This window comes from Thalassophryne amazonica, chromosome 9 (genome assembly GCF_902500255.1).
Source record: "Thalassophryne amazonica chromosome 9, fThaAma1.1, whole genome shotgun sequence".
NCBI classification, from domain to species: Eukaryota; Metazoa; Chordata; class Actinopteri; order Batrachoidiformes; family Batrachoididae; genus Thalassophryne; species Thalassophryne amazonica.
The window spans coordinates 82,710,767-82,728,651 of NC_047111.1; the positions used below are offsets into that span (position 1 = coordinate 82,710,767).

Consider the following 17,885-nt stretch of genomic DNA (forward strand, 5'->3'; position numbering starts at 1 on the left):
TGAATCCTTTCAAATAGTGCAGAAACCTTCAGATGAGTCCAGTTTCATGCTGGTTTGATGAATTCGAACAGCTCAGTTTAAACCCCGCAATGCTTGTCTGAATACAGACAGCATGCAATAGTGAGACGGACTGTGCAGGTCGTTAGAGGGACCGAGTAGTTATTAACCAGCTGATGTGACACTGAATGTTTCCCATAATTAGCGCCAGACTGAGCTATAACTCTACCACACACACACACCTCTTCACCCACCACTTTTTTTTTTTTTTTTTTTAACTTGGTGGGTTTTTTCATGGTTTGTTTTACACTCATGCCTCTCTTTATAAGTGTCACTCTGGGTACGTTCACATTACCAGCTGAAGTGACAGAATTGCACACCAGACTGAATTTTTTTTTTCTAGTCTAAACTGGTGTGTCTGTTTTTCTACCTAACCCAGCAGTACAGCATGCTGTGTGTCTGTCTGTCCAATTGTCCCTATGACCCAGAATGCATTATGTTATCACATCCATTGTTAACAGATCAGCTATCTTCTGGTAGCAGTGACAATTTTCACTTTGCATCACCTGGCTTCTTCTTCTTCTTCTTCTTCTTTCAGCTGCTCCCATTAGGAGTCGCCACAGCATATCAATCACTTCCATCTCACCCTGTCCTCTGTATCTTCCTCTGTCACACCAACCACCTGCATGTCCTCCCTCAGCAAATCCATAAACCTCCGCTTTGGCTTCCCTCTTCTCCTTCTATCTGGTGGCTCCATCCTCAGCATCCTTCTCTCTATATACCCTGGGTCCGTTCTCTCCACATGTCCAAACCATCTCAATCTCACTTCTCTGACTTTGTCTCCAAACCGTCTCACCTTCATTGTCCCTCTGATATATGTTCATTCCTAATCCTGTCCATTCTCGTCACTCCCAAAGAGAACTGCAACATCTTCAGCTCTGCCTCCTGTCTTTTTGTTAGTGCCACTGTCTCTAAGGTGTACAACATAGCTGGTCTCACTACTGTCTTGTAAACATTCCCCTTCCCTCTTGCAGATATTCTTTGGTCACAAATCACTCCTGCCACTCACTCCACCCTGCCTGTACTCTCTTCTTCACCTCTCTACCACACTCTCCATTGCTTTGGACAGTTGACCCCAAGTATTTAAACTCATCTACTTTCACCACTTCTATTCCTTGTAACAGCACTATTCCACTGGACTCCCTCTCATTCACAAACATGTACTCCATCTTGCTCCTACTGACTTTCATTCCCCTGCTCTCCAGAGCATATCTCCGCCTTTCTACACTAGACTCAATCTGCTCTCTACTCTCACTACAGATCACAATGTCATCTGTAAACATCATAGCCCATGGAGACTCCTGTCTGACCTCATCCATCAACATGTCCATCACCATTGCCTTTGTAGTTACTGTAGCTCTGCACATCAGCCTTGTTCTTAAAAATAGGAACCAGCACACTTCATCTCCACTCCTCAGGCATCCTCTCACTTTCCAAGATTTTATTAAACAGTCTGGTTAGAAACTCCACTGCCATCTCTCCTAGACATTTTCATGCCTCCACTGGAATGTCATCTGGACCAACTGCCTTTCCACTTTTCATAGGTGCCCTCACTTCATCCTTACTAATCTGTTGCACTTCCTGATTTACTCTCTCCACACAATCCAGCCTTTTATCTCTCTCATTTTCTTCATTCATCAGGGCCTCAAAATATTCCCTCCACCTTCTCAACCCACTCTCCTCGCTTGTTAGTATAACGCAGGCCAGCAGAGTCGCTGTGTAACAGTAGTTTGTAAACCTCACTCCCCAACAGCGAAAAGGATTCTCTGGCCACAAGGCCAGAGCCTTGGGCTTTAGCTTTCTGGTTAGAGAGTCCATCTCCCATGCTGGAGACTGTGAGTTCATGTTCCAAGGGGAGCGAATGGAAGGAGTCAACAACACAACACAGATTGCAGCCATTACATCAGTCCATTACCATCTGCATATTTTATCACCCTAACCTGTTGCACATCCTTTCAAGCTCTGTCTCTTTGTCTGGCCAATTGGTACAAGTCCTTTTCTCTATCCGTACTATTCAACGTCTTGTAAAGCTCACAAAATGCCTTTTCTTTAGCTTCTGTCACTTCTGCTTTTGCCTTACGCTACATCTCTTGTACTCCTCTCTACTTTCTTCATCTCTATGACTATCCCAAACATTTTTGCCAACCTCTTTCTCCTTAAGCTTTCCTGGACATCTTCGTTCCACCACCAAGTCTCCTCGTCTTCCTTCCACTGTCTAGATGTCACACCCCGTACCTTCCTAGCTGTCTCCTTCACCACATCTGCAGTACTTTTCCAGTTGTCCAAAACTGCTTCCCCTCCATCCAGTGCCTCTCTCACCTTCTCACTGATTTCACACAACAGTCTTCCTCCTTCAGCTTCCACCATCTGATCCTTTGTTGAGCTCTGACTCTCTTCTTCACCTCTGAAGTCATCCTACAAACCACCATCCTATGCTGTCTTGCTACACTCTCTCCTGCCACCACCTTACAGTCTCCAATTTCTTTTAGCTTGTATCTACTACAAAGAATGTACTCCACCTGTGTGCACCTTCTTCCACTCTTATGTCACCCTGTGCTCATCCCTTTTCTTAAAGTATGCATTTATCACAGCCATTTCCATCCTTTTTGCAAAATCAACTCCCATCTGCCCTTCCACATTCCTATCCTTGATACTACATCTACCCATTATTTCCTCATCACCTCTGTTCCCTTCGCCAACATGCCCATTGAAGTCCACTCCAATTACCACTTCTTCATGCTTAGGCACACTCTCCACCACCTCATCTACTGTAGCTCACTCCATAAATCTTCTTTCTCCTTTGTCTCGCAACCTACCTGTGGGGCATATGCACTGATGATATTCATCATCACCCCTTCAATTTCCAACTTCAAACTCATCACCCTGTCACCCACCCTTTAAAATGACCCCAACACCATTTCTCTTCCTATCCACACGATACAACAACTTAAACCCACTGCCTATGGTCCTGCTCTTACTTCCCTTCCACATGGTCTCTTGCACATACAATATGTCAACCTTTCTCCTCTCTATCATGCCAGCCAGCTCTCTCCCTTTACCAGTCATACTGCCAACATTCAAAGTCCCAACTCTCACTTCCACCCTTCTAGTTTTCCTCTTCTCCTACTGTCTGTGGACATGCTCTCCTCCTCCTCTTCTTCTTCTTCATTCAGGAGTAGTCCAATAGCAATAGCACCGGTGGCTGTTGTTGTTAACCCGGGCCTTGACCGATCCAGTATGGACAATTGATTTGTACTTTGCGTGGTTTTTCTTTTTTGGCTTGTTTTACACCAGATGCCCTTCCTGACACAACCATACTCATTCATCCGGGCTTAGGACCAGCACTCAGAGCGTACTAGCTGCACAACCTATGTGGCTGATATTGGACAAACTTTAAGGTTAACGCCCTGCCTCCTTCTACCCTCCTCATTAATTTTGTCATTATTTTATCATGAAGGAGTGCAAAAATTTCAGGAATATGACAGAGTTGGAGAGATGTGACAGTGGGTGACGACGGCAGATACACTGGTCAGCCAACCTTGGAAAATTCAAACAAAAACAAATCATGCACCTCCTATGGCGGTACATAAGTACCTATATGCGGTAGGGACAACTGAGTGTGAGCAAAATAATTGTGATTTTCATTTATTCAGTTATTCATTTTCTATACCCGCTTATTCAAATTCAGGGTCATAAGAAAGCCTGAGCCTATCCTAGTAGTCACTGGGTGAGAGGCGAGGTATCCCCTACACAGGCTGTCAGTCCATAGCAGAGCCAAGTTTAGACACACAAACACATTCACAAGCACACTGATACAACTATGATTTTAATGTTAGTCTGTGCGTGTTACTGTTTCTATAATTGTATTATATTCAGCTATTTACAAATGGATTTGTGTTCAGTAAAAGTCACCAGATTTGTAGCTAGGATTTTTTTAGTCACTAGTAAAGGTCAAAAAGTTGCTAAATCAAGAAAAGGTTGCTAAACTGGTAACACTGTACCCACCTGCGAGGCTTTCCGTTCTCATCCGGTGGGATGACCGTGATGTGGATCTTGTGTGCGGTACGGAGCAGCTTGGTCCTCTCCTCTGAGCTCAGGTGAACCAGGGAGTGGCCGCACAGCCGCACCACGCGAGCCCACAGCTGCAAACCTCCACTCTCAGCATAACAGAACCGCTGCAGCTCTGTCACGAATCCCTCCTCATTCATTAGAAAACCGGGCTGTCCCACTCCATCACGCAGAGGCGTGACCTCCAGCGCCTCACAGCCTCTGGTAACCAGCTGCAGAAAAGAATGTGCCACAGTGAGTGTGTGTATGTGTGTGTGTGTGTGTGTGTGTGTGTGGGGGGGGGGGGGGGGGGGGGGCATCAAATGTTCATGATTCACGATCCACTAGGTCACAAGCAGATTTGTAGAGTTGGTATCAAATTTTGCTCAACCTTTCTGCATTACATCACTGTGAACTGAATGAAACTGTCAGTGTCCAACTGCAATTCTTGGTATGTTGTTAAGTGTTATCCTTTCACTTGAAAATTTTTCCTGCCCTGATATTGACACATGCAGCAGTTGACCTTGGTGGCCTCCAGACAGGCTGTGGAAGTGAAAGAAACAAACAAGCTTCAAGCTACATGGATCTTCAACCAGACCAACCATCACGCATGTGACAATAAGAGAATAACCTGCAACATTTGTTCAAAATGTTGAAATTGATCAAACAGTGCATAGCAGGTGACTCAGTGGGATATGGAGCTAACCTGACAATGAGTAGAGCTTGGTTTGATTCCCCATTGTGCTATCTACAGTGCATTTGAACTTCTTTCATTTACGGATGATGGAGGCCACTGTGCTCATTGGGACCTTCAAGACAGCAGAAATGTTTCTGTACCCTTCCCCAGATTTGTGTCTTGAGACGATCCTGTCTCTGAGGTCTACAGACAAATCCTTTAACTTCATGCTTGGTTTGTGCTCTGACATGCACTGTCAGCTGTGGGACCTGACATGTAGACAGGTGTGTGCCTTTCCAAATCATGTCCAATCAACTGAATTTACCCCAGGTGGACTCCAACTAAGCTGCAGAAACATCTCAAGGATGATCAGTGGAAACAGGATGCACCTGGGCTCAATTTTGAGCTTCATGGCAAAGGCTGTGAATATGTATGTACATATGATTGCTTAGTTTTTTTCTATTTTATTTTATTTTTAATAAACTTACAAAAATCTCAAAAAACTTTTTCACGTTGTCATTATGGGGTATTGTGTGTAGAATTTTGAGGGGAAAAATGAATTTCATCTATTTTGGAATAAGGCTGTAACATAACAAAATGAGGAAAAAGTGAAGTGCTGTGAATACTTTCCAGATGCACAGTGTCTGTGTACTTTGACAAGCCCCACCATCTGCATTATCACTGTCCAACCAGCTGTAAATGGGTGATGGCCTTGGTTGAGTAAGGGTTAGGGAAGGAACCTGCTCCTTCCACCAGCAATTCCTAAGATATGGCACAACATCAACAGAAGTGCACATGGATTGGCTGAATTTTATGTATATGTGCATTTTATTTTATATGTGCATTTGAATTAGGGATGGGATGACTAGTCGTAATAGTAGACAACAACTAGCAAACATCCAACTAGTCAACTATTATTTATCAGTCGACGAGTGGAAAGCCATTTATTAAGTTTATTTAACCCTTAAAAGAATAGACCTGATGGAGCTGCCATCACCCAATGAAGAAAGTGTGAGTTTTGGCAGGTGAATTAGTCAGCTGAAATGGGTAGTCTATGCTAATGCAGGTATTGTCTTCATACAAATACCGTTTTTTGTATTTGTGATTTTGTGCTTATATTTGTTAAAATAAATGTCATATCTGAGTTTCACCATGAAGATTTGAAATTGTTTCATTTCATTCAATGTCAAATTTAGTTGTCGACTAGTCATTGACTAATGGTACCCGACAAGTCGACGAATGATTTTCATTAGTTGTCCCAACCCTAATTTGAATTCATTCTTCACATAGTGAACTAGTTGAATTGGGCCTTTCAATATGCGGGTTGTGCAGTTCCACACAGCGGTGACATAATCACCTACCTCAAGTCTCTGCACCACCTCCCGTATGTCCTCGGCCTGGGTCTCCATCATGCTGATTGACACCGACTCCCCACGCTCATAGAAAATATCCAAGGAAGGGCCGGCCTCCTTGGTCTCCGTCACTGCCTTCCAGCCAATGACATCGCGACAGGAGCAGTTGAAGATGACCCTGCGCGTGCACCTTTCAATGAGCACCACTGACTCAGCCGACACCCCGAGCAGACAGGGGAGCTTGTGTTCTCCTCTCTCCCCATCGACCACCACGGCCCACACCAGCGCCCCGGCACTGTGCAGCTCAGCTCCTTTGGCGCCCTTCAGCTTGTCTTTGCGTTTGCCACCCAGAGACAGCAGGGGGAACTTTGTGGAGGAGTCGATGGGTGTGGTGGTCACATAGTTTTCAGCCAGGTCTTTCAGGTATTCCTGTCTTGTGCGGGTGGCCATCGAGCGGAACTTCTCTGACTTCTCTGCTGCGTTTTCAGCGTTCACGGCCTTTGCCAGGAGGAAGTCTCTGAAGGCAGGGGAGCGTGGAAACCGGGCGCCCTTAGGGAAGAGTGGGCCAAATAATGGCATGTCTTTGGACCGTGTCACAGCCACCCTGAAACAGACAGAGAGAGAGGTGGAGCCATTTTTGATCGTAATGAATGCTGGGAAACATTTCAAAATCAACTGTTTTCTCATTACCCCAGTTATTATTAGAAGGTGATGTAAGATTAATAACATCTGTCAATCTGTGATATTTGTAAATGATATCGAGTCATAAATATCAAGCAAGACAGCATCAAGATGGCTAGAAGGGCACTCAGAGTGCACACCTACACCAAAGTCCAATATCTGAAACACAACCCAGTCTCACAGCAAGTCATGAGTCAGCAGCACGAACTATACATTAATCTATTGGTTGGTGATATTGTGAAGAAAAGCGCCTCATTTTTGTCACAGCAGCACAAATTCATTCTAATTCATTCTGTGATGGCTGCACGAAATTAAAAGTGAAACGGGGGTGGTTATGGTTAGGGTGGGGGGAAGGAGTAGAATTAGGTTATGGTTAAGATTAGGGTCCGGGGAAGGCGTAGGACTAGGTTATGGTTAAGGTTAAAGTCGGGGGTAGGAGTAGGATTACGTTATGGTTAAGGTTAGGGTTGGGGGAAGGAGTAGGACTAGGTTATGGTTAAGGTTAAGGTCGGGGGTAGGAGCAGGATTACGTTATGGTTAAGGTTAGGGTTGGGGGAAGGAGTAGGATTAGGTTATGGTTAAGATTAGGGTCAGGGTAGGTGTAGGACTAGGTTATGGTTATGGTTAGGGTCGGGGAAGGAGTAGGATTAGGTTATGGTTAAGGTTAGGGTCAGGGGTAGGAGTAGAGTTAGTAATAGTAAGTTAAAAAAAAAAAAACCCTGTCATGAAAATGTGGCAAATTAAAACGACTCTGACTGGAGTGCTCGGGGGATTTGTATCATTAGCTTTCACGGCAAGTTGGGTTCAGTGCCTTGCTCAAGGACACTTTGACACACAGACAAGAGAAATCAAGATTCAGAGCCCTTTCGTTGACCCGGTCTCACTGACCCGGACTTCCCAGGGTAAAAAACAAAGTGCTAAAATGTAATATTTCCAAAGGCAAAAAACTTTCTTTTAAAAATGAAAACTCAATAAATAAAATTCTGAATCCCTGCACATTGATAATGTCTTAACAATCAGGAGCCACTCCAACCTGTAAGAGGTGTTGTCAGTGCAGGGTTCATGAACCTGGACGATAATGAAGACATGCTGGAAATGGGAGCGGATGGATTTTGGAGTGAACGGCACAGCGCCTGGCTCCTGAAACACGATGGTCACGATGTCGTTACCAATGTGTCGCTTTCTCAACAACTGATGAAAAAACACAGAGAATAAAGAAGCACACAAAAGATGTCAACTAGAAAAGGACAAAGAAATGTTTAAATTTAGTTATTAACTGTTACGTAAATGCATCAAAAGGCAGTATCTATCTATCTATCTATCTATATCAACAAAATGCTGCTTGCTGTCTGCACTGTAATATGGTGTTATGTTTCACACATATCCCTGGGTGTGACGAACCAAACCCCTTCATGGCTGCGAACCTTCTCCAGAGCCTCACGCGCACTTGCTAAATAACGGAGACCGAACAGGGCTATGATTTGTCACTTTTCTGGTTTTAGTCCTTCCTCTCCCGTCATATTTTAAAAGTTTTTGCAGTCCGGCCGATGATTACATTTTGATCATGGCTCAAATACGTTTGGCAGAAAAATCTGCAAATATGACCAACTTCTCACAACACGGTGTCCAAAAAAGAGCCTCAAATGACCCGCAATTCATGGAGAGAAATTGTACGTATCATAACATTGGTTTGGAGGTTGATGATTGTATAAAGAAGTGGAGCTCATTGAGGAACAAAGTAATCCAGAAAAAGCCGCTCCTCCTGTGTTAAACTGCATAAAGACGTGATGGAGAACTTTAAAAGGATCACGGACAAGTCAATGTCTTTGCATGGCCATGGAACTATGGCCTTGCAAAAGCATTAATCAGGCTTTAGGATTTTAAGGTACCACTCCGCAGCAGACTTGACCAAATGTACAGTAGTGTTCAGAATATTAGTAGTGCTATGTGACTAAAAAGATTAATCCAGGTTTTGAGTATATTTCTTATTGTTACATGGGAAACAAGGTACCAGCAGATTCAGTAGATTCTCACAAATCCAACAAGACCAAGCATTCATGATATGCACACTCTTAAGGCTATGAAATTGGGCTATTAGTAAAAAAAAAGTAGAAAAGGGGGTATTCACAATAATAGTAGCATCTGCTGCTGATGCTTCACACAGGCGTCTAACTGTCACAGCACTTACAGGTAACTCCAGACTGTCTCTGATCATCCTGGAGCTGATCAATGGGTGAGCCTTTGCCATTCTGGCTGTTCTTCTATCCATTTTGATGGTTGTTTTCCGTTTTCTTCCACGCGTCTGTTTTTTTTTTTTTTGTCCATTTTAAAGCACTGGAGATCATTGTAGATGAACAGCGTATAATATTTTGCACCTGCATATAAGTTTTCCCCTCTCCAGTCAACTTTTTAATCAAACTACGCTGTTATTCTGAACAATGTCTTGAACATCCCATGTTCCTCAGGCTTTCAAACAGAAAAGCATGTTCAACAGGTGCTGGCTTCATCCTTAGGGGACACCTGATTCACACCTGTTTGTTCCACAGAATTGACAAACTCACTGACTGAATCCCACACTGCTATTATTGTGAATACCCTCTTTTCTAATTTTTGTACTAACAGCCCAATTTCATAGCCTTAAGAGTGTGCATATCATGAATGCTTGGTCTTTTTTGATTTGTGAGAATCTACTGAATCTACTGGTACCTTGTTTCCCATGTAACAATAAGAAATATACTCAAAACCTGGATTAATCTTTTTAGTCACTTAGCACTACTTTTATTCTGAACACTACTGTAGTCTTTCTAATGCACATAATGTCCGGCGTCGCAGACAGAAGGGTCTCCCCTAAAAATCGGTCCACCCTGCCTTCACTGCGCATGCGATATTAGCCGCGGCTCACGGATTAACAGCTCGTTTCTGCTTCAAACTGCACTCCAGTCATCATCTAGCAGTCATCATCTAGCTCAGCGACAGATAGTTGAAGCTTTTCTACAACAATCATTTCCACATAAATTCAGCATTATTTCATCATAAAAGAAGGAGGAAGCGATCAGAGCACCACGGTTACACAAACTGCTAGCTGATGTGTTCATGCACTGTGTTAGAAAACAACAACAATCCATTATTTTTTTCAAAGCGTCATGGAGTTTCGCCAAGTTTCTGCTTAAAACTGACATTAGAATGATTTAAGAGGATTTACTTTATCATCTGATGTTAATGTGCTGACAAGTGAGGAGTGTGTGCTGAGAAGGTGGAGGGAATATTTTGAAGAGTTGATGAATAAAGAAAATGAGCGAGAGAAAAGGCTGGATTATGTGGTGAGAGTAAATCAGGAAGTAAAAGAGATTAGCAAGGACGAAGTGAGGGCTGCTATGAAGAGGATGAAGAGTGGAAAGGCAGTTGGTCCAGATGACATTCCAATGGAGGCATGGAAATGTCTAGGAGAGATGGCAGTAGAGTTTCTAACCAGATTGTTTAATAAAATCTTGGAAAGTGAGAGGATGCCTGAGGAGTGGAGACGAAGTGTGCTGGTTCCTATTTTCAAGAACAAGGGTGATGTGCAGAGCTGCAGTAACTACAGAGGCATAAAGCTGATCAGCCACAGCATGAAGTTATGGGAAAGAGTAGTAGAAGCTAGGCTTAGAAAACAGGTGAAGATCTGTGAGCAGCAATATGGTTTCATGCCGAGAAAGAGCACTACAGATGCAATGTTTGCTCTGAGAATACTGTTGGAAAAGTACAGAGAAGGACAGAAAGAGTTACATTGTGTGTTTGTGGACTTAGAAAAAGCTTATGATAGGGTGCCAAGAGAAGAGTTGTGGCATTGTATGAGGAAGTCTGGAGTGGCAGACAAGTATGTTAGGGTAGTGCAGGACATGTACAAGAATAGTGTGACAGCGGTGAGATGCGCAGTCGGAATGACAGACTCATTCAAGGTGGAGGTGGGATTACACCAAGGATCAGCTCTGAGTCCTTTCTTGTTTGCAGTGGTGATGGACAGGTTGACAGATGAGATCAGACAGGAGTCCCCATGGACTATGATGTTTGCAGATGACATTGTGATCTGTAGTGAGAGTAGAGAGCAAGTTGAGGCTAGTTTGGAGAAGTGGAGATATGCTTTGGAGAGAAGGGGAATGGAAGTCAGTAGAAGCAAGACTGAGTACATGTGTGTGAATGAGAGGGAGCCCAGTGGAATAGTGCAGTTACAAGGAGTAGAAGTGGTGAAAGTAGATGAGTTTAAATATTTGGGGTCAACTGTTCAAAGTAATGGAGAGTGTGGTAAAGAGGTGAAGAGAGTGCAGGCAGGGTGGAGTGGGTGGAGAAAGGTGGCAGGAGTGATTTGTGACCGAAGAATATCAGCAAGAGTGAAGGGGAAAGTTTACAAAACAGTAGTGAGACCAGCTATGTTGTATGGTTTAGAGACAGTGGCACTAACAAAAAGACAGGAGGCAGAGCTGGAGATGGCAGAGCTGAAGATGTTGAGATTCTCTTTGGGAGTGACAAGAATGGACAAGATTAGGAATGAACATATCAGAGGGACAACTCAGGTGGGACGGTTTGGAGACAAAGTCAGAGAGGCGAGATTGAGATGGTTTGGACACGTGCAGAGGAGGGACCCAGGGTATATAGGGAGAAGGATGCTGAGGATGGAGCCACCAGGCAGGAGGAGAAGAGGGAAACCAAAGAGGAGGTTCATGGATGTGCTGAGAGAGGACATGCAGGTGGTTGGTGTGACAGAGGAAGATACAGAGGACAGGGTGAGATGGAAACGATTGATCTGCTGTGGCGACCCCTAACGGGAACAGCCGAAAGACAAAGAAGACTTTATCATCTGATGGTTAATAATCCCATGAATCCATTTGATTGCTTTGGGTAAAGAGACTCCATCTCAGACGTGCTGTTGTGGTCCAAAATGACACATGCATAGTGAAGGCAGGTGGACCGATTTTTAGGGGGGGGGCGCTCAGTCTGCAACACCGGCGCATATTTAAGGCAGGTGTTTATTTTCTTCAGACGTTTTGACCCGGTCATTAAATGACGCAGATCCCGATTCAAGGTCACGTGTTTAATCAAAGAAATACATAAGTCTAAAGCCCTTTTCACACCGGGGCTGCTTTGAGTTCCTTCATGTGGCGTCATGACGACGAAGGAATGTCTGCGTCAGGTGAGCGCAGCAGGGGGGAGAGAGGAGGTGACAGTGTCTGCGCTCTGAGTTTGGTTATAGTTGCGCGCGTGAATGAACTGTCCATGTGTAAATGCGGAGATGTCTGGAGTTATACTTGATGTGGACATGTCCTGTCTCTGGCAATCAGTCTGTGAGCAGAACTTATGTCTTTTTTTGTCCTTTATTTAACACAGTGATGAGAGAGTTTGAGGGGAGAGTGAGGAACTGCAGCAGCCAGACAGTATTTTTTCTTTTAATTGTTCACATGTGCGCACACGAACGAATCGTCCGTGAGTGGACTGGAGATATCTGGACTTTTTACTGGATGTGGACATGTCCTGTCTCTGGCAATCAGTCTGTGAGCAGGACTTTTATGGAATTTATTTAAACACATTTGTGAGAGAATTTAAGAGCGAGTAGCTGCTGCAGCAGAGTCAGGCTGCAATCAGCATTTTTTTTTCTGTGCTCTTTTTGAGCGTGTAGTTTTACTGCATTGTGTACACAGTATTAAAAACAATACTGCGTGATTTATACTTCAGGAACAATGGAACACAGCAGGAATCAAACTGGCGTTGAGTAACGTTATATTGTGAGGGTGTGGCTTCCGGTCATGCTGAGTACTGTTGCTTTGCCCTGACTTGCGCTGAAACCACTTAATTTCTGCGTCCTGTGCTCGGCACAGAAAAATTAAACATGTTTAATTTTTGGTGTCCGATTCGCTTCGTCCTTTGCGTCCCTCGCGCTGTTGTGGCAGCACTGGGTTGCTTCCACGTGGCGTTGTCATGATGCCGCAACTCGAAGTGGCTTATAATATATATATATATATATATATATATATATATATATATATATATATATATATATATATACATACGAGGGCTGTCCGTAAAGTATAGGTCCTTTTTATTTTTTTCAAAAACTATATGGATTTCATTCATATGTTTTTACGTCAGACATGCTTGAACCCTCGTGCGCATGCGTGAGTTTTTCCACGCCTGTCGGTGACGTCATTCGCCTGTGAGCACTCCTTGTGGGAGGAGTCGTCCAGCCCCTCGTCGGAATTCCTTTGTCTGAGAAGTTGCTGAGAGACTGGCGCTTTGTTTGATCAAAATTTTTTCTAAACCTGTGAGACAAATCGAAGTGGACATGGTTCGAAAAATTAAGCTGGTTTTCAGTGAAAATTTTAACAGCTGATGAGAGATTTTGAGGTGATTCTGTCGCTTTAAGGACTTTTCACGGTGCGAGACGTCGCGCAGCGCTCTCAGGCGGCGTCATCAGCCTGTTTCAAGCTTAAAATCTCCACATTTCAGGCTCTATTGATCCAGGACGTCGTGAGAGAACAGAGACGTTTCAGAAGAAGTCGGTTTCAGCATTTTATCCGGATATTCCACTGTTAAAGGAGATTTTTTTAATGAAAGACGTGCGGACGGGTCCGTGCGGACGGGTCCGCGCGTCGGGACGCAGCCGACGCGGCGCGGCGGCACAGGAAAAACACCTCCGTGTTGATAACCATTTGTTAAAATCCAGTTGGCTTTTGATGGCTTTCAGTGGAGCGAGTATATGAGAAATTGTTTATCAGCTGGAGATGTTCCAACTTGTCCTTAAGGCTTCCAGCAGAGGTGTTTTTCCTGTGACGGAGCGTCGCGGCGGCTGCGAGCCGACGCTGCAATCCGCCCGCACGTCTTTCATTAAAAAAATCTCCTTTAACAGTGGAATATCCGGATAAAACGCTGAAACCGACTTCTTCTGAAACTTCTCTGTTCTCTCACGACGTCCTGGATCAATAGAGCCTGAAATGTGGAGGTTTTAAGCTTGAAACAGGCTGATGACGCTGCCTGAGAGCGCTGCGCGACGTCTCGCACCGTGAAAAGTCCTTAAAGCGACAGTATCACCTCAAAATCTCTCATCAGCCGTTAAAAGTTTCACAGAAAACCAGCTTAATTTTTCGAACCGTGTCCACTTTGATGTGCCTCACAGGTTTAGAAAAAATTTTGATCAAACAAAGCGCCAGTCTCTCAGCAACTTCTCAGACAAAGGAATTCCGACGAGGGGCTGGACAACTCCTCCCACAAGGAGTGCTCACAGGCGAATGACGTCACCGACAGGCGTGGAAAAACTCACGCATGCGCACGAGGGTTCAAGCATGTCTGACGTAAAAACATATGAATGAAATCCATATAGTTTTTGAAAAAAATAAAAAGGACCTATACTTTACGGACAGCCCTCGTATATCTATATATATATATACACACACACACACACACACACACACACACACACACACACACACACACACACACACACACACACACACACACACACACACACACACACACACACACACACACACACACACACACACACACAGAGGGTGATTCAGAGGTTTTGTGAGGTTTTAGCACAAAAAAATGCTGCTGGATTGGTTTAAAACATATTTATTTATTTATTTATTGGAAAGTACAGCAGTTTTACACCATTAAAGATATTTACAGTGCATCTGGAAAGTATTCACAGTGCTTACTTTTTTTCCACATTTTATGTTACAGCTTTATTCCAAAATGGATGAAATTTATTTTTTTCCACAAAATTCTACACACAATATCCCACAATGACACTGTGAAAAAGTTTTTTTTGCAAATTTATTAAGAATAAAAAAACTAAGAAAATGAATGTACATACGTATTCATTTTTAAAGTTCATTTAAAAACCTATTTTTTTCTCCTTGGCTTTTTGGCCCCAGTGAGACTTGTATTTCTTATTAATTTTTTTAAATGTGTGTTTTAATATTTTAATGTATGCTTTAATGTACATCACTTTGTGTCAGTAGTGGTTGTGTTAAAGTGCTTTATAAATAAAGTTGGCATGGTACATCCTTTGCTCAATAAAAGCCTTTTCTCACTGTATGCATGTATTTTTATGGCATGTTTTTATTTATTTATTTATTTATTTATTTTCCAGAATTGTTCCGGCAACCATAGCTGTCAGTTTTTTAAATGATTAAAAGCAATGGATTGTTGTTGTTTTCTAAAACAGTGTGTGAACCTCAAGGTTCTAGGTTTTGGGACAGAGCTTCGGCACAGTAAAGGACAGGATGCTTCAGTCATACAGGAGGTTAATTGTGCAGCAGAAATACATTGTGTTTGGTTTGGATTACCTGCTGTGTGTTGTTAGCTGTATAGGGCAGCATAGTGGACACATGAAACATAATCTCATAGTCCTGGTAGCGGGTGTAGAGGGAATGTGTTCCGGTTGAGTCGGCTGCAACACAACGATCAAACAGAGACAGACAGGTAGCGGCTCAGAAAAATCTCTGAACAACTTGACATGAAAGACTAAACCTCTGTTTGCTGCACTCTGCTGTCCTCTGAGAGGAAAACAGCGCTGTGATAATCAGCAGTGACGCTGCTATTTTGCAAGCATTACTCAGAATACATATGAGCAGATAGGAGTTATCTCAGGTGCCAGCGGTGCGTCGATGCCCTTTGAATAATGTCTCTGTGACAAGGTGGGATCTGACAAATAGATGTGGGTGTGGCGCATGGTTTCAGCTCACTCTTGTTGTCCAGCTGTGCTCTGTATTTCTCCCAGCCCTTCAGCCGCACCCGTTCCCCGAGCAGATCCAAAAACTCCTCAAACGCCGGCCCCGAGCTCTCGTTGTTGTACATGTCTTCCTCTGAGCTCTGCCCAGCCCGACAGTACATGACTCCAACCTTTCGCTGGAAATTCAGCTACAGTAGAAGACAGAAAAGCAATTAGTGCAATGCTAAAATCCTTGCTGCATTCTAACATTTGCATACTTAGAACATTTTTACTGTTCAGCCTAATGAGGAGTTTTACGAGCTCCCAAATGTTTAATTTGTTGAAGCTGTTCATTGCTTTGATGAACTCGGTAACCTTAAAAGTGGGTCTAGTGTAGGATTCAATTTTATGCAACTGTTATGACTACAATAGCACATCAGGGCTGGATCCAGAGTGAAAATCTGACAGATGCATTTTTGCCCAATGTTAAAATAAAAATCATACACGTCTTGTTATTCAATAATCTTCATTCTTTTATTTGTGTGGAACATACACTGTCACACTTCTTTTAATACATTTATTATACTTCATGGACCATAGTGAACACTTCTTATCTGTATAAATATGATGTCCGAAAAAACAACACTATAACACAAATTAACTGTAAACAGGATCAAATTTATTGCCAAAATCTTTCAATTACGAGGTCTGTTAGAAAATTATCCGACCTTTTTATTTTTTGCAAAAACCATATGGATTTGAATCACGTGTGATTGCATCAGCCAAGCTTGAACCTTTGTGTGCATGCGTGAGTCTTTTCACAGCTGTCGGTTGCGTCATTCGCCTGTGAGCAGGCTTTGTGTGAGCAGTGGTCCACCCCTCTCGTCGGATTTTTATTGCGAATAAAATGTCTGAACGATTTGGAGCTTTGCTGCATCAAATTTTTCCAGAAACTGTGAGAGACTTCCAGGTGGACACCATTCGGAAAATTCAGATGGCTTTCAGGGACGATTTTATGGGGATTACACAGATTAAGGAGTGCTCCAGCCGGTTTAAAGACCGCCCACAGCGTCTGAGAGCGCGGCGCATTCCGAAAGTCGATCGACAGGCTGAAACCCCTCTGAAACAACCAGATCATTTCCAAAGTGAAGGCTTTGTTGATCCGGGATGTCGTCTGACTTCCACAGAAATGGCAGAAGATGTGGACATCAGCACTTTTTCGGCACATTCCACTGTTACAGGAGTTTTTGTCATGGAAAGAGAAGCGGAGGGATGCGCCACGGAGCCGCTCATGGCGCGGGACAAAGCACCTCCGTGTTGGTCTCACAGGACGGCTTTCAGACGGCTTTCGATGGCTTTTCAGTCGTGTGACTATCCGAGAAATTGTGGATGAGCTGGACATGCCAGAACATGTCCTGTGAGGCTTCATCATGGCGTTGCTTTGCGCCATGCGGCTCCGTCCCGATGCGCGAATTCCTCTGCTCCTCTTTCCATGACAAAAACTCCTGTAACAGTGGAATGTGCCGTTCATTTCCAAACTGAACGCTGTGTTGATCCGGGACATCGTCTGACTACCACAGAAATTGCAGAAGACGTGGACATCAGCACTTTTTTGGCACATTGAGACAGACGTGTGGAGAAATTCACGCGTCGGGACGGAGCCGCATGGCGCAAAGCAACGCCGTGATGAAGCCTCACAGGACATGTTCTGGCATGTCCAGCTCATCCACAATTTCTCGGATAGTCACACGACTGAAAAGCCACCGAAAGCCTTCTGAAAGCCATCTGAAAGCCGTCCTGTGAGACCAACATGGAGGTGCTTTTGTCCCGCGCCATGAGCGGCTCTGTGGCGCATCCCTCCACTTCTCTTTCCATGAAAAAAACTCCTGTAACAGTGGAATGTGCCGAAAAAGTGCTGATGTCCACGTCGTCTGCCATTTCCGTGGAAGTCAGACGACGTCCCGGATCAACAAAGCCTTCACTTTGGAAATGATCTGGTTGTTTCAGCGGGGTTTCAGCCTGTTGATCGACACTCGGAGTGTGCCGCGCTCTCAGCCGTTGTGGGCGGTCTTTAAAGCACTCCTTAATCTGTGTAATCCCCATAAAATCATCCCTGAAAGCCATCTGAATTTTCCGAATGGTGTCCACCTGGAGGTCTCTCACAGTTTCTGGAAAAATTTGATGCAGCAAAGCTCCAAATCGTTCAGACATTTTATGCGCAATAAAAATCCAATAACAGGGGTGGACCACTGCTCACACAAAGCCTGCTCACAGGCGAATGACGCAACCGGCAGGCGTGAAAAAACTCATGCATGCGCACAAAGGTTCAAGCTTGGCTGATGCAATCACACATGATTCAAATCCATATGGTTTTTGCAAAAAATAA

General features: G+C 43.9%; 1 protein-coding gene and 1 long non-coding RNA gene across 2 annotated transcripts in view; both read right to left on the bottom strand.

Moving 5' to 3' along the window:
- The window catches only part of zmp:0000001168 (signal-induced proliferation-associated 1-like protein 1), a 63,494-nt gene that overhangs the window by 27,840 nt on the left and 17,769 nt on the right, over nucleotides 1-17,885 (bottom strand). The window contains exons 5-9 of the mRNA XM_034179089.1: nucleotides 15,534-15,708; nucleotides 15,135-15,238; nucleotides 7,847-8,004; nucleotides 6,142-6,736; nucleotides 4,063-4,337 (exon numbers count right to left, since the gene is read on the bottom strand). Coding sequence (XP_034034980.1) covers nucleotides 4,063-4,337; nucleotides 6,142-6,736; nucleotides 7,847-8,004; nucleotides 15,135-15,238; nucleotides 15,534-15,708 — 1,307 coding nt within the window. The remainder of the gene's footprint in view (nucleotides 1-4,062; nucleotides 4,338-6,141; nucleotides 6,737-7,846; nucleotides 8,005-15,134; nucleotides 15,239-15,533; nucleotides 15,709-17,885) is intronic.
- On the bottom strand, nucleotides 231-2,133 carry LOC117517526. The gene is made up of 3 exons (XR_004562751.1): nucleotides 1,960-2,133; nucleotides 1,161-1,165; nucleotides 231-241 (listed from the first exon to the last, which is right to left on the bottom strand). It is a non-coding gene; the product is annotated as an uncharacterized LOC117517526 (long non-coding RNA).